Consider the following 15,781-nt stretch of genomic DNA (forward strand, 5'->3'; position numbering starts at 1 on the left):
TTAGATTTTTCAGTAATTTTATCCACTACTTGAAAAAAAGAAAAAAAAATATACATATATATATATTATTGGAAAGCAGTCAGTCTGTGCATTTTAGAGGATGGAAGAGAATATTTGTGGTATTATTGCATACAAAGTGAGATGACTGTAATAAGAACTTTTCATAAATTGGCTATTATTTCAATCCAACTTGTGTTGGGGGAATAGAATTTAGACCAGCTGAAAAGTAGAAGTACACTGCATCATATTTGGACTTGGGTGCAGTCTTTAAGTTATCTTTCCCCATATTTTTTTTTACTGCAGACGCAAGGCACACCAGAGGGATGTTAGAAAGCGTCCACCCATTCTATGGTTTATATTTGAAAACTTAATTTAAATGTAACTGCTGGTAAAGAGCAGCTCGTGTGCTGCTTTGTGCGCACATTAAATAGTGTCTGCCAATTAGTCTCCTGTTGTGATTTGTTACGGTCTGATGGACAGATCTAATCGAACTGAGACACGGCTAATGAGGTAAAGTCATCATTAATTAATTAAAACGAATTTAAATTGTAAATAAATAATTGTTTAAATGTTTGAAATGAAATTAATTTAATACATCATTTATATATTTTGTTAATTAATTGTTTAACGTTTTATTTAATTATTGACACATTTAATTTGATGTATCGAAGTCACTCGAGATCGTGTTGATGGTTGGTGACGCCAGAGGGAGGTGGGGATATCGCGGGACGGAGGACGAGAATCTCGCGGTGGCTTCGTTAGGCAGTCAGAGCTGCAGAGGGAGAAGGTCGGCTCAGGCAGGCTTTCACGTCAGTCAAGCATGTCGCTTTCGAGTTTGCAGGGACTCTTACAACCCAAACACGGGACGCTGCCACATTACCAATGATTTTACGGAGGAGCAGATAGAAAAGGGTTTGTTAAGAATTCAAAATAGAGAGGCGGAAAATGTCTCGGTGGATTTGGTTCCCGCTGCTGCTACTGCTTCTTCAGTTGGTGTATGAAGTTGAAGCGCAGGTAGAAAGTGAGTAGCCTTACCAGAGGATTTTTTTTTCTTTCTAATCTGATGCAAAGTGACTTTCGGTTTTAGAAACCTTTAAATGTAAATGGTATATAATCAAAAAGCTATCATATTCAAACTAGTAGTGTTGTGTTTGGGCTGCAGGACACTAGAGTTGCCCTCTTGTATGGCATTAGCTAGCTAATTAACGCGTTATTCTATGTAACGGACTAAAACTGTCTATTTATCCCACACAATTTAATTCGGTTATGTTTAAAGTTTGAAATAAGGGGATGCTCGTACACAGGATGTTAGTCGTGCCTAACCCTATTGTGAGTTAAGCTCTGCGTTTAAAGCTGTCCTTAACGAGTATGCCGAGATTTACAGGTCCAGGTAGCTTACTTACATATTTTATCTGCAAACAGGAAATGTAAACAGTAATCTGTCTCAGATGTGGTGGAAGAGGCAGCTAGGTCTTACCATAAGAAGAACCTTAGACGAGCCACAAGAAGGAAATCAGAATTTAAATTGCTTCTGCATAAATTGCAGAAGTAAGACTGTCATCCAGGGGGTGCTACTTTGAAAGTAGTGCATCTAAATCAATTTATCCAAATGTAATATATATATATATATATATATAATATATATATATATATATATATATATATATATATATATATATATAATATATAAGTAACACGATATATAATATGTAAGTAACACGATGCAAAGTGATTGAACTTGTGTTACACCAGACTCTGCCCTGAGGCTGAAGTTCTTTCTGCATGTCAGGAGTGCGTAGGCACCTTTGCAGTGTGTGTAGCCTGCTTTGAAATTAACCAGTCATGTTGTCCCTACCTCAAAGCGCTAAATTAAAATCACTGACCAGGTCAGCAGGATCTGTCAGGAATGATAAATCTAAAAGCACTGATAATCCTGAGCTGTGTGTGTTTTGAAAACTTCAAAACATTCTTTGATTTTCACACAGCAACTTAATGAATCTTGCAAAAAGTTACCTCACACATTGTGAGCCTCTCGTCCTCATAACACACAGTCTTCGATGTTTGAAGTCTTCCCACACAGTTCCTGCTGAGGAACTATGCAGTAATAGTTAAGGAAGTGTGGAAGATTGCTGTGTGTGAGTGCAACAAAACCAGAAGTGTGGCCTAACTGAAAACAAGTGCAGTTACCAACACAGTGTTTTGGTTTGGTTTGTTTAATTATTACCAAGATTCACTTTTATTTATATGGCGCCAAATCACAACAACAGTTGCCACAAGGCGCTTTATATTGTGAGGTAAAGACCCTACAATAATATAAAAATGGCATAATCATGTTCACATTTCACTGTCTGTTCTGTGTATCTGCATCACCTTTCAAAGAGGGGAAAAAAACAGTTGTTTTCCAGTGTAATCTGTTCTTTTTAAAGGGCCGTATGATGCCACATTTGTAGCTGTCAGTCTTGGTGCCTGAATTATGCTTCATTGTCTTAATATTTCAAATACAACTGTTAAGTGTAATCAACACTGGCCTATGATAAAAAAAAACCCTCATTCTGATTGCCTTCAGTTATGGTTAGAATTAGAGGTCTTCACCGGAGCTTAGACCGCAGTGGGTTATATATAATCAGGCAAATGAGTCAGAAATGGCCAGTAAGGAAACTTCAGCCTGTAGTTTGATGTTAAGTGAGGACACTGATAAGATATAGGCTGCCTGATTGGTTCCAGTTATTGTGGAACTTTGTTTTATGGAATAACGCAGATCTGTTAGAAAGAACATAAACAAAACGAAAAGCAGTAGTCATGTAAGCAGATGATCAGAAGAAGAAGACATGTTTTATGAGTCTAGTCTATCAAGCGGTTTATAAATACATTTTTTGTTTTGTTTTGTTTTCTGAACTGAATCTCTGTATGCAGATCTTTACACAACAGGAAACATAATAAATGAGCAGCTGACATTTTACAGTTCGGGTCCAGCCATCACTCTGACAAAGCCTCCACTTTCTGAGATGTTGAAGGATGTTTATGGTGCCATTTAATCAACGTATCAAATTTAGATGGTACACTCGATTATTTCCGTATAGTAGCCTCGGCACAGAGAGCACGCCTTCGTTCAGGCTTTTGTGTGATTAATCGGTTTTAGGATCTGGTTTAAGGTGGCGTGTTTGGCTTATCACCTACTGTCAAAACTGCTGCTGTGTCAGATGATTAGCATTTTACTGTATGTTGACTAGTACCAGCTACAACCTGCCAGCCAGTCTTCTTTTCCACAGTAACTTAGACCGACTAAAGCAGGAGAACAAATACTGTGTACAAGTACTGTGATGAATTTATCATAAACTTTCTTGGACTAGGCTTATAAAAATCAGCGCTCACATGACTTTAAATTTAATTTTCGTCAAATTTTATCTGAACCTCTTTAAGTACTGTTAAAGATCCCTCTGTGGTAATCACATCCCTTTCAACTTGTGCCTCTCCACCACTGTGTCAGAAGACTTTATTTTAATTTTTGGAGTGAGTGAGATAAATTTGGCAAGCAGGCCGGGTGGTGAGTGATGTGACTAAAAGAGAACCAAAAATCCTGACTTACAGAATACATAAATCACACTTTCCCCTTTCTTGCTCAGACCGGGTGATTTTCCTGCCGGGGAGGTTCCAGAACGTGAGCATCTCGCAGAATGAGACGGTGCAGGCGGTGGTGTCCACGATCCCATCAGAGGTCGCTTTCATCACTCTGCAGTTCCACACGCAGCATCGAAACGCAACAATCTCCTACACAAGGGTGAGGAAATGCTGAGATGTTAACCTCTGGTGTGAAGAGGTGGAAAGAGCAGTGAAAGTGTGCCCTCAAGTAGAACTGCTGTTGAAATATTACTTAATTAAATGAAAAAGAACTGGTGTTATCAGTAATAGACTGTATATAAAGGTTGGCTGTACCCACAGGGACATCACCTTTTAAAGGCTTAACTTTTTTGTTTTGTTTTGTTCCTCCATTAAAAACGCACCAACGCCACCAATATCACTTTGTCAGTAGGCAAGTAGACAAATTTGAAATTCGAATATTGCAATAACCGTACAGTGATGAACCTGCTTGTTCAACAGAAAGCCAGCAGCACACTGATGATGCCACGTAGGTCACATGGTTATGTTTTTCTGAACACTTTGAAGTTTAAACTTTAGCTTCATGGCGGGTACCATTATTTCCCTGCACGGCTGCTATTCGAGCAGAGATAAGCTGTCAAGATCAAAACTGTTTTTTTGTAAATGGCTGTAAAAATATTAATTTGATTCAATTTAATATGATTTGCTTTGTCACTATCGTTTTTAAAGCTTTTGAGGCTGCCATTTCTTACTCAGCCACATTCTTCAGTAAAACTGTGTAGATATATTGTGTTAATACTTCACATTTGGCATATATTTAGGACACAACATTGAAACTAACAAATACAACAAATTGTAATAGTGGTTATTTGTTTATTTTAGTGTGTAAATATTAGTTCATTTAGATGGATGTGAGTGGCAAACAAGAAGTTTACAGTGATTTTAGTAACCAGCTGGCTGAGCTGTCATTGGTCTGTCCTCAGGCCTTTGTGAATCCAGAAACGTGTCATGACAATTAGTGAAGGCAGCTAAAGTACAGTTTCCATGTTTGTTTAACTGTTTCTTTAAGCCAGTGGTCCCCAACCTGCGGGCCACGGACCAAATGACTCGCAGCCCGGGGGTTGGGGACCCCCGGGCTGTGTGCTGGGCCATGAGAGTTCAGGCTCAGGTGTGAAATTTATGATTTTGAAAGAAATATTTACGCGTTACCATAACGACCAGAGAGCATTAAGGGGCAGAGAGGAGGATGTTACACTCAATTTTGTTGGCGCATTTCAGGAGGACGCTGCTAATAAAGTTACACAATCACACAGTGAATTCGCATTTATTATTATATATAATACCACAGTTTTTGTCTTGGTCTTATCATTTTATTTTGTTGTATTTATCCGCGACACCTTAAAGGCTGGTCCGTGAAAATATTGTTTTCTCATTGATCATCATTTTGAAACTCAGCCTGGCATGACAGTGCGTTCAAGGCCCTACAGGCTTCCTGAGCATAAACGACAAATTGTTCAGAGGGAATTGGCTGAAATGCTGAAAATGGAAGTGATAGAAGAGTCGCACAGCATCTGGGTTAGCCCCATAGTTCTTTTGGTGAAGAAGGATGGGTCTATACGGTTCTGTGTCGACTATCGCAAGGTGACTGAAGTGTAGGGCTGGGTATCGTCACTGATTTCTAGAATCGATTCGATTCAATTCGATTCAATTCGATTTGAATCTGGGAAATTTTGCCTCAGACAGTCAGAAATATTATAATTCAGATCAGTACATTTACATATTTTTGTATCTATAAAAAGGAAGCTGACACACGCAAGACTTTATCAAAGGTGTGAGCATCACAGCAGATGCCTTTGTGTCAAAGTAGCTGAAGATAAAACACAGAAAAACATGAAGGTGGTTTTCCTGGCCTGGATTTTATAAAAATATTCTGCAGTAGATCAAAAACAAAAGAAAACCATTAATAAACATATGAACATTACCTCTGAAGTTACAGCGGTTTTATTAGAGACACGCTAAGTGTTTTGCATTTTGCATAATTTTAAAAAGTTTAAATTTGTTCAGAAGCCTATTGAACGGCAGAAATTAGGTTTTCTTTTCGGAAGTAAGTAAAAGGAAAAAAAACATCGGCCGACAGCCTGTAAATAATAGTAGTCTTGTGCGTAACAAGCAAGCACAGATTTCAGGGATAGACAGGAAACTGTTCTTGAAGTACACTGAGAGAGAGAGAGAGAGAGAGAGAGAGCTGTGCATGAAGTGTGATTTTTATTGTGGTGGAAGCAAAACAGCAAAAGTCAGAGGGAATTCATGACGATGTGTATGTGAAGCGTAGTTTGGATCTTCTTTTGCTGCTGGTTCAGTCAATATTGTTTGGAGAGAGATAAAACTAACAGCTTTAGAATCGGCGCAAAAAGGGCGTAAACACAAAGCGTGGACCCGCCGAAACATCAGAATCAGCGAGCTGTCGGCTTTCAGCCCCGACCGTGTCCGTGCCGTCGGTGAGAAAGGCCACATCTCACTGATTCTGATCCGCGGCTCCGCGCTGTGTGTTTACGTCTTTGTGCAGAAGCCGTGTATCTGCTCTCATTTACTGTTTTAGCTGTTTGGTGGTTGTCAAAATTTTGTGACGTTTCACCTGAGATTCTGGAATTTTGGGCAAAATAAATTTATATAAAAAAATCGATTCAGGATTTTAATGAATCGATATCACGTTATCCAAGCCAGAATCGATTTTAATCAATGAATCGATTATTAAAACCCACCCCTACTGAAGTGTCACGCTTTGATGCTTATCCCATGCCCGGGTCGACGGGCTCCTGGACTGGTTGGGCACGGCCCGTTTTTTCACGACACTGGATTTAACCAAGGGCTGCTGGCAGATTCCCTTGTCTGCCGAGTCCAAGGAAAAAACTGCCTTCTCCACTCCGTACGGTTTGTACCAATTCGTCACGCTTCCGTTCGGCTTGTTCGGAGCCCCGGCCACCTTTCCACCTGAACTGTCACAATAAGCAAACCCAGAAATAAACGTGATAGCTCTTTCTCGATCTGTGTGTGTGTGAAGTGCATTTTACAAAGAGTTAAAGAGGGGATGTTTTCTGTTACATCAGCAAATCAGATGTGTAATCTAAATTGGGTGATCCTTCAGAAGTGTGGTCACATGACACAGCTAAAATATAAACGGAAATAAACTCAGAGGCATATTTCATAGTGCATCACGGGCAGTTAGTTCTACATCTGGCTAATGAATGAGGCTTTGTGAGTGAGGTCATCTGACCCTCTGAGAGAACCCGCAGTCAGCTGATCTACAGTCCTCTGGTCATGAGTGGCAGACGGGGCGTTCCTCAGGGGGAAAAACTTCTGGCGTCAGTCCCAGAAGTCTGAGGAGACAGCGCCGTTTGGGTCCATGCAGCACACAGGAGCATGGAAAGTAGTTTAGCTTAACTTTCCTTATTTACGTTTCTGGTGGTGGCAACAGTGGAAAGGGCCAGAAAAACAAATCCATGTGATTGAAGACTCGCCTTATCATTAAGACATGTCTCAAGTTTAAAGATCACCAGCAATCACCAAAAACAAGCACAGAGAAATTTAGAAAGAACAAAACAGGAAGTGTGCTTTTACACAGCATCAGATAAAGCTTAATGAAAAGTGAATATGCAGATTGTGCACATCAGTTTCCTTTATATTCTTATCTCTTTTGTCAGTTTCCTTTTTTTTCTTCCTTTTTATAACTCTGGCTTGTTTGACATGATAACCACAAGATCCTGATTTATATTTGTCATTGTTTATCAGCTGTCAGTGTTTTTGGTGACTGACTATTTCAATTAGAAGCATAAAAACAGATAAACTAATCATTTTTAAAGGAAATGCTTTCATAAACCAAACCTACACTTAATTATATCACTGTTTTACCCACTTCCTGTTGGTGACTTAAGTGTTGAAACTTTAACTCACTTGTGATAGTTGGGTTTGAAGCGACCCCACCTCTGCGGCTGATGACACAACTGAAGTTGAGCCTGTGCTGTCTTGAGAATCTCTACATACTCCAGCAGCGTCTGTGTCCACAAGAGATGGTGATACAATGCGGTTATTATACAGCAGTGGGACTGAGAGCCATGTCATGGGGGCGCAGATCTTCTATGCCGCCAGGCCTGTCACACAATAGTAATTCAGATCATTGCCTGAGTATGAGCTTTTTCCATTTGTTGTCTGTCACAAGCAAAAATCTTTCCACGTGAAACACAGTACAGATAATGTAAAGTCTCTCGGTTTTCATTAGACTCTGCTGGCTCAGTGCTGAAGCACGTATAATGTCGCGCTCTAACCCGTGCGATAATGTATTTTTTGCTTTGATACAACATATTCTCTAACGCTAAACCAGCTTGTTCATGTGAACGCAGCGCTCACCAGGTCAGGATGTGGTATACCATGTAGCACACGCCTGTGTTTGATTCGTCCTGCTCTCAAAGGCAGTGAAATTCAAATTAATGACGTTTTAACAACAAAAAAACATTTACAGTAAGAAGTCAATTTAATGCAAAGTTAAAGGAGAGAAAGGGAGTTTTCTTCATGTCAGCAATCTCTTCAATCACAAGCAGCTTTCATTTCCAAATGAAGTAGCTGTTGTATTGTTCACAAACGTAGCTCTATCCTAAAACTACAGGACATCTGCAAGCTGCTTTGCAGACCACGCCCACCCCGACACATGTTTTAATGCTGATTCAATCAGTCTCATATCTGCTTTCTTTGATGCCTGCTCTGTTTTCTACAGGAGGTCTTACTGCTCTGACAGAAGAGTGTGAAAGTCACAGAACAGAGCCATTGTACCAACTAGAAATCAGAGCAGAAGGAAGTTATTTTTTTTACTGTAGCGGTGCTTCCTAGGCCTAAAGATCTGACTCTTAAAATAAAATGTTTGTCATTCTTCTTAGGAGCTCTATTATTGGAATGTATGTCCTTTTTTTTTTCATAGCACAAGTTGAGTAATGTTTTCTTTCCTCTTGTTTTGGAGACAGACACCAGCATTTAAGGTGTTTAACTTTGTTAGGACCTGAGTCTGCAGTGAATCATAATCGCTGGCAAGTTCACACTAATCCACCAAACAAAGAACCAAGTGTGTTGAGACGTTCAGAGGAGAAAGTGTTTATGTAGGTTAAACTGGCAGGGGATCGTCACCACCTTAGTTTGAGATCAGACTGTACATCATTTTGGTCAAGACAGAACTATCTCACCCACGTTTGCATGGAAATGTTTCATGGTCCTCAGAGATGAGGGCCTGATGGCTTTGGTAATCCACAGTCTCTCATCTATAACCACCATGAAGTTGAATGCTTGGTGAATTTTTCCTCAAGCACCATCATGAGGTCAGACCATGAATGGGAGCACTTCTATGTTTTCTAAACAGCACAGCATGTACCTCTGCATATTATCTGCTTACTAATTGATTTCTCTGTTCGGATCAGATGCCGGGCCTGGGCCTCTCCCTGACTGCGGTGGACTCGGGGCTCGTGTCGGCTCTCCGGCGGGACCAAACGTCCCTCACCTTGTTCCTGTCCTCTCCTGATGGCAACACTGTGGCAGGGACCGGGGTCATCCTCTCCTACTCCAGCACCGGTAACACTTGAACTGTCCTCCAGTACAAAATACACCAGTGTGCTTCTCTTCTGACTTGTTTCACTGTCTTTGAATGTTGCCTGAGAAGCACAGAACAGGAAAGTAAAAGGAGAAGAAAGCAAAAACTTTGGACATTAACTAAAACAAACCATGTCAGCACAGTGTGATTGTCACTGGAGGAAACCTGAGCCGACCACGAGCTTGTATTCGCACTGATTTGGTTTACCTCCACTGGGTGTTGAAACCTATTTTAATAAGTCATGTTGACATAGCAGAATGACTCTCAGCCTTCCTCCTATTGGCCCACCACGTCCAGTCCAGCGTCTAACAGTGAATGTGTTCTGTGTCAGATCCAGTTCCAGGAGCGTGCAATATGGAGTTTGACCTGGAAATTGACCCAAACATCTACATCCACTACAATCTCTATGAGACCACGATCCGTTTTGCACCTGCCAACCTGGGATATGAGAGGTAGCACATGACACCGACTCTTACTGTTTTCTTCACTTCCTGTTCAGCCTGTTGAGCCACAGGCATCAGCGGCTCTGTACAGAGATCACATTTGCCGCGCGCTATCGTCAAACCACCTCCGTTTGTTTTCTTTGAAATGATCTCGTGCTCTCTCTCTCTCACACACACACACACACACACACACACACACACACAGCCTCACCTTCTCACGCTTTGCTTTGTATATCAGTGCCACAGAGTTGTCCTGAAATGGTTTTGCTCACTTACACACAGTCATTTCCTGTTTGGTCTGTGGAGACTCTATTCAAATTTTAATGTGAAAGGTTTCGGGGGAAAACATGCATCTTATTTGCTTGTAGATAATATGTTTGTTAGACAGTGTCACACTTTTTTTGTTTTTGTTTTGTTGGTTTTTTTTATATTTCAAGCATCACGCATGTAACATGGTAAATGGTTTTGATATAGTTGCTAGAGTGGTTTAACTTTAAACACTAAAGGTTGGTTTAGTGATGCGTTAGAAACTCTTCTTGTCTGACATGTCTAACTGGAGTTATGTGTTATTATATCATGTGATCAGTCGGCCTGGTGACCACTCCCTCTAAGCTAAGATTCAGGTCTTAGCTGTGCTACAGGTTTTGAAAAAATGTAATACTCTGAAAAAATGAAAACAAAATTGTGGTGATCCAAAGATAAATGTATGTTGCTCTTGTCCGTCAGAGATGGAGCTCCTCCAGCCTGCAGCCAATCCACAGGAGCCGACACGCGCTGGCGTCTGCAGTACGACATCTACCAGTACTTCCTGCCTGAGAATGACCTGTCAGAGCGCAGCCTGTTCACCGGCTTTCAGGCCGTGGCCGACAAGCAGGGCATGATGGAGAACGGCAAACGGGTATGCAACGTGAACGCAGCGGATGCCGAAGATTAGCAGTCGAATGTGCCGGAGCTGCGTGTTTACAAGTCTCCTGCCTTTTCCTCTCTGTGTCTCCCCGCAGGTCATGACGCTGGAATCGACAGATGTGAGCTCGATGGTTTTCAACTCCATCCCCGGTCAGGGCATAATCTACTCTGTGATCGTTAGAGACCCGCTGTTGAACACCTCGGCCTCTTACGTGCCCGCCCACACCTACGCCTGCAGCTTCAATTCCACTCTAGACAGCTGCCAAACTCTAGGTGAGCTTCTGAGCTTTGTCGAAAACTCGATGCTATTGAAGCACGGATTTCTGACTGTATAAATGACTGATTTATTTTAACTGCGGTTTGTAAATGATTTTTCAGGGAAGATATCTACAAAAATCTTCTTCACCATCACTGGCTTGGCAGGGCTGTTTGTCTGCTTCTTTGGGCATCGGTTCTTTAAATGTGGTGAGTAGTTAGTTCTTGTTTTGTGTGGCTTTGGTGCTACAGTATCCCAGTGCATGATGGTCAGTCTGTGTAGTATTAATACTACTACAGTCAGGACATTTGTGAGTATATAGCTCTGAATGCAGGATACTAATCCAGCGTGAGTCAGATTTTTTTGTTGATTTGTGTCAGTAACTTTATTGGTATCGATCGGTCCACATCGTCATCTTTGTAGCTGATGAAACTTCAGGTTTCAGCCACTCTTTAGTCTTAAGCCTTTAAAGCTTCCTCTCTAGACTCTGAAGCTCTCTGCCAGTTGTTTATTTTATAAACAAGAGCCTCCCATCACGGGTCGTTACATGGTCAGCAGAGAGAATTATGGGGTCAGAAGCTGTTTTTTAAAAAAAAAAAGATAACTTCATCATAGAAACTAAACAAAGAAAAAGCCTCAATTGCACACAGAGCTGCTGCAACATCTTCTCAGCCCTTCACTCTTCAGTCGGTGGGTTTTAGCAGTGGCGTGCCTCTCATGTGGTCTCCCTGGCCTGTCACGAACAAATGCATTTGTTCCAAACTGAACCCATCACTGTGATCGGCCCCTGCTGCCAGTGCTTCTAATTAATCTGATAATGACAGACACAGTATGTCTCCTCGGTCTGAGGAGAATTTGTTATTCCGGAGCACGAGGCTTCATGACGTCCCAGGAGCTGGAATTTCAGTAGCTTTAACAATGTTTGTGTGAAATGTGAAGAGAATGAATTGCTGTTATCTTATGTGTGGTTCTTCTTCTCTCTCCTCCCTCTGACTTTTGTTTCTTGGGCCCTGTTTCCACCTCTCCTGAACCCCACAGAGCTGTTTTGCATGGGATTCAGCTTTGCAGCCTTTTTGTTCTTCATCCTCATCACGAGGACCACAGAGCTGGACTATGACAGTAAGTCCGGGGGGGGATTCTAGGCTTTCAGTACTTTCACATGATGTGCAGCATTTCATGCTTTTCACTGCTGTCTGTGTCTTTCTCTGTGCAGTCCGTCTGACCCTGTCGGCTGTGCTCGGCGTGGTGGGCGGGATCATCCTGGTCATGATATGGTGGCGTTTCGGTTCAGTCGTGGCCGTGGTCGTGATTGTGGTCGGCCTGATGCTCGGCTTCCTCCTCGCCTCCGTTGTCCTCTTCACTCCATTAGGTACGGAATAAATCTGGCTTTTGTTGTGTGTCGTTGACTCTTCAGTACCGTGAGAAAAAGCTACAGCTTATTGTTAAACGCTTCATGTTCCATAAGTTTCTGTGTGTCGTGGTCTTTCTGCAGGAGACATCGATGTGTTCAGGAAATCCGACGCTGTTTTCTGGGTGACGTTCTGCTGCGTCACGCTCATCGTTCCACTCTTTTTCGTGCGTTGGCCCAGAGAGGTAACTGATTTAATGCTTCAGAAGCTGGAGGTGTTTAAAGGTTTTTAGCGTCACCTGGTGGTCATGTCAAGAATGACATTTAGGTCAACAGCAGGTACCAGAGACTGTAAGGGTCTAATGGTGCTTAATCCATCATTATTTCATTCATCATTCATGTCCTGTTTCAATCAACTTCGCACTTTGCTGCATTGCTGCCTGGCTAGAATAATAATTTCAGTTTTATATAACATTTAAGTTACACAGCCCAAAATGATCGAACAAGTGTGCTCACAAGATAAATTCACTGTTTTTGGAGAAATGGCACGGTCCAAAGCACAATTACAACACACAGAGTGCAGCATTGATTTTGCAAGCCTTCATAGCTCAAACAGTAAAAATCATGTGTGTGTTTCAGGGAAACATCACCACATGTGGGATCGTTGGCGCTTACGCTGTGGTTCTGGCTGTCAACGCCTACATTTACACAAGCCTCTCTTACATCACCCTGAATATCCTCAAGCGCTTGCTCAACAACACCTTCAGTGCAGTGTTCACTGACGTGCCGTTTCAAACCATCGGTGAGTACACGAGTGAATGTCAAGAGCTCAGCAAAGCTGGCAAAGTTGAGTTACTGGACTTCAACTAAAACTCTCTGGTTTCCTTTTGACCAGATTACGTCATGATCACAGTGTGGGTGGTGCTCAGCGTGTGCGGCATCGTACTGCAACTCTACCGCGAGCGCTCCCGGCCGTTCTTCCCGCCCAGCCCGTACCTCATGTGGCAGCAAGAACGCGAGCGGCGCAAAACTAACGTCCTGGACCCGAGCCACCACTTCCCCTCTCTGCCCAGCCGCCTCCTGGCACGAGTGCGGCAGCTCACCATGCGCACTGAGCCGGTGGGAGAGCACACACCACTGCTACTGTAAACCCAGGACACATTCAATGGGTGAGGTTACGTTTGACCTTGGGAGCCTCAGGCTGCCAAGTTACAAGGACACCAGAGCCTGATTGGACAGGTGCTGAGGCTCCAGCTCAGATCAGCTGATCGAACTTGGGCCTTAGTAAAAAGTGACATTACAGACGTCAAGCGGAAGGAGCGACTTCCTCTGAAAACTAACGCCACTTTTATCAAACACTTTAAGACATTTTAACAATCACAGAGGAGGGACTGAAAGAGTTGCCTTAATTATCTTTTTAATGTCTGAGATGCTTGTTTTGATGCTTCATGTTGCTTCTGCTCAGTTTACCGTCAGCACTGAAGTCCCAAACCACTAACAGTTCACAAAGCAAGGCGTCTCATCTCAAGTTACTCAGATTATTTCCATCAGCACAGTTTGTTTGTTTGTTTGTTTGTTTGTTTTTAAATGACAAAACAGAAGATATGTGTTTCCTCGGTACATGGTGTAGACCTGCTGACCACTACTGTCATGGAAAACTTTAATATGGAAGTCTCATGAGCCACTTTAAGCTCTAACTGGACTCCTGCAGGTCACAAAAGACATTTTAATACATTTTAAACAAAAAGAATAATAAATCAAGATTTAATATTTATCCAAATGTGTGCCATATATGAATGTTTTAACCTGTTTGCTTATCTTGATTGGACTGAAGTCATGCAGTCCTGTCACTCTTTTTGTACTTTGCACACTGGATTTTACACTTTTTTTTTAAATTCCTCTCGCTTTAATGGTGCTGGCTGATTTCCTGTGAATCTGTTGTGCCACAACTTTTCTCAGGGCTTCACACTCAGCTTGAAGACTACTGATGAGACAGCTGATGAACTCTTTCGCCTATAAGTCAACAGGAGTTTGTTAGGATTTCAGAACTGTTCACATGACTTTTATAAATGGCATCCAGATCTGTTTTAAAAGATAAGGTCAGTTGTAAATTGTAATTTAATGTGTTTTGATATTTAATAAATGCCTAGAGGTAAGAACGCATCTCTTGTCTGATTGTTCCCCAGACAAAGGTGTTCTGATGATTTCTTTCTTCCATCATGTTTCTGACTTTCATCTTCATGAAGATCAATATAAGCTCTATAGAGTAGTAATGGGATGTATCTAAAAGTAAAGACAATTCCTCTCCATTGTTGTTGCATTTTAGCTCATTGTTTTAATGAGATATATATTATAGTTAAATATATTATTAGATATATTTTGTCACAGCTGAAGTTAATTTCATAGTTCATTCATTTCATAGTGTCCCAATACTGGATTGATGAAACTAGTACATTTTCTCAAGAACATTTTTAGGCTTCATGCAAGGATTGTTAGAGGAATGTAGATTCATCCATCTGGGGGTTTTCTGGTGTCGTCCTCACCTAAGAAGGCAGGTAAGGTTTAATATATGTGAGACGTATGCATACAGGTGCTGGTCATAAAATTAGAATATCATTGAAAAGTTGATTTACTTCACAAATTCCATTCAAAAAGTGAAAGTTGTATAATGAATACATTCAGTCCACACAGACTGATATATTTCGAGTATTTATGTATTTCAATTTTGATTATTATAACTGACAAGTAATGAAATGAATGGGTTTTTTCACAATCCTCTCCAGGGAGTGGTTATCCCTATTGCTTGTATGCTTTTTTCTACCACATCTTTTCCTTTCCTTCGCCTCTCTAGTAATGTGCTTTGACACAGAGCTCTGTGAACAGCCAATGACCTTTTGTGTCTTGCCCTCTTGCAAGGTGTCAATGGTCGTCTTTTGGACAACTGCCAGGTCAAGCGTCTTCCCCGTGATTGTGTACTCTACAGAACTACACTGAGAGACAATTTAAAGGCCTTTGCAAGTGTTTTGAGTTAATTATCTGATTCAATATTGAACCTTTTCTCAAAATTCTAATTTTCTGAGATACTGAATTTTTCATTAGTTGTCAGTTATAATCATCAAAATTAAAAGAAATAAACACTTGAAATATGTCAGTCTGTGTGTAATGAATGTACACATTATACGACTTTCACTTTTTGAATGGAACTGGTGAAATAAATCAACTTTTTGATGATATTCTTTTGATGATAATTTTATGCCTAGCATCTGTATATATGTAGCCTCCGCTTCTTCGTCTCTCAGAGGTGGTTCAAGGTTCAAGGTTCTTTATTTGTCACATGCATAGTTATACAAGTATAACACACAGTGAAATGTAGCCTGACACGCTCCTCGACATGTGCAAAAATTGGGGGGGGGGGGTGTAGAGGAAGAACATTATATATATATATATAGTATATACACTGGGTGAATGTGCAGGTGAGCTCTGTCCATGGTGCTGATATAAATTACAGGTGTAGCTCATACGGGTCTTTAGGGCATATTGGTGCTCGAGACAAATGTATTGCTGTGTGAAGTTTTTGTGGCTACACTTCATTATATACTTCA

The 15,781-nt window shown here is 41.3% G+C and overlaps 1 protein-coding gene across 1 annotated transcript; it reads left to right on the top strand.

The window, feature by feature from the left end:
• The first annotated feature begins 759 nt into the window (after positions 1-759).
• tm7sf3 (transmembrane 7 superfamily member 3) lies at positions 760-14,342 on the top strand. Its single transcript, XM_085251166.1, has 12 exons — positions 760-1,021; positions 3,624-3,778; positions 9,057-9,207; positions 9,558-9,678; positions 10,396-10,567; positions 10,671-10,848; positions 10,954-11,040; positions 11,870-11,950; positions 12,045-12,200; positions 12,324-12,424; positions 12,819-12,981; positions 13,075-14,342. Exons 1-12 carry the CDS (start codon positions 946-948, stop codon positions 13,326-13,328), a joined length of 1,695 nt encoding a protein of 564 aa, XP_085107292.1. The 5' UTR covers positions 760-945; the 3' UTR covers positions 13,329-14,342.
• The last annotated feature ends 1,439 nt before the right edge of the window (positions 14,343-15,781 follow it).

This window comes from Mchenga conophoros, linkage group LG17 (assembly GCF_057382185.1).
Source record: "Mchenga conophoros isolate Kocher_MC1m ecotype Shallow Benthic linkage group LG17, M_conophoros_male_GT1.1, whole genome shotgun sequence".
In the NCBI taxonomy this organism is placed as follows: Eukaryota; Metazoa; Chordata; class Actinopteri; order Cichliformes; family Cichlidae; genus Mchenga; species Mchenga conophoros.

Coding starts and splice junctions, on each gene's coding strand:
- tm7sf3 (XM_085251166.1), top strand. CDS start 946: ATGTCTCGGTGGATTTGGTTCCCGCTGCTGCTACTGCTTCTTCAGTTG. Junction 3,779..9,056: donor CAACAATCTCCTACACAAGG/GTGAGGAAATGC, acceptor TGTTCGGATCAG/ATGCCGGGCCTGGGCCTCTC. Junction 12,982..13,074: donor CGTGCCGTTTCAAACCATCG/GTGAGTACACGA, acceptor CCTTTTGACCAG/ATTACGTCATGATCACAGTG.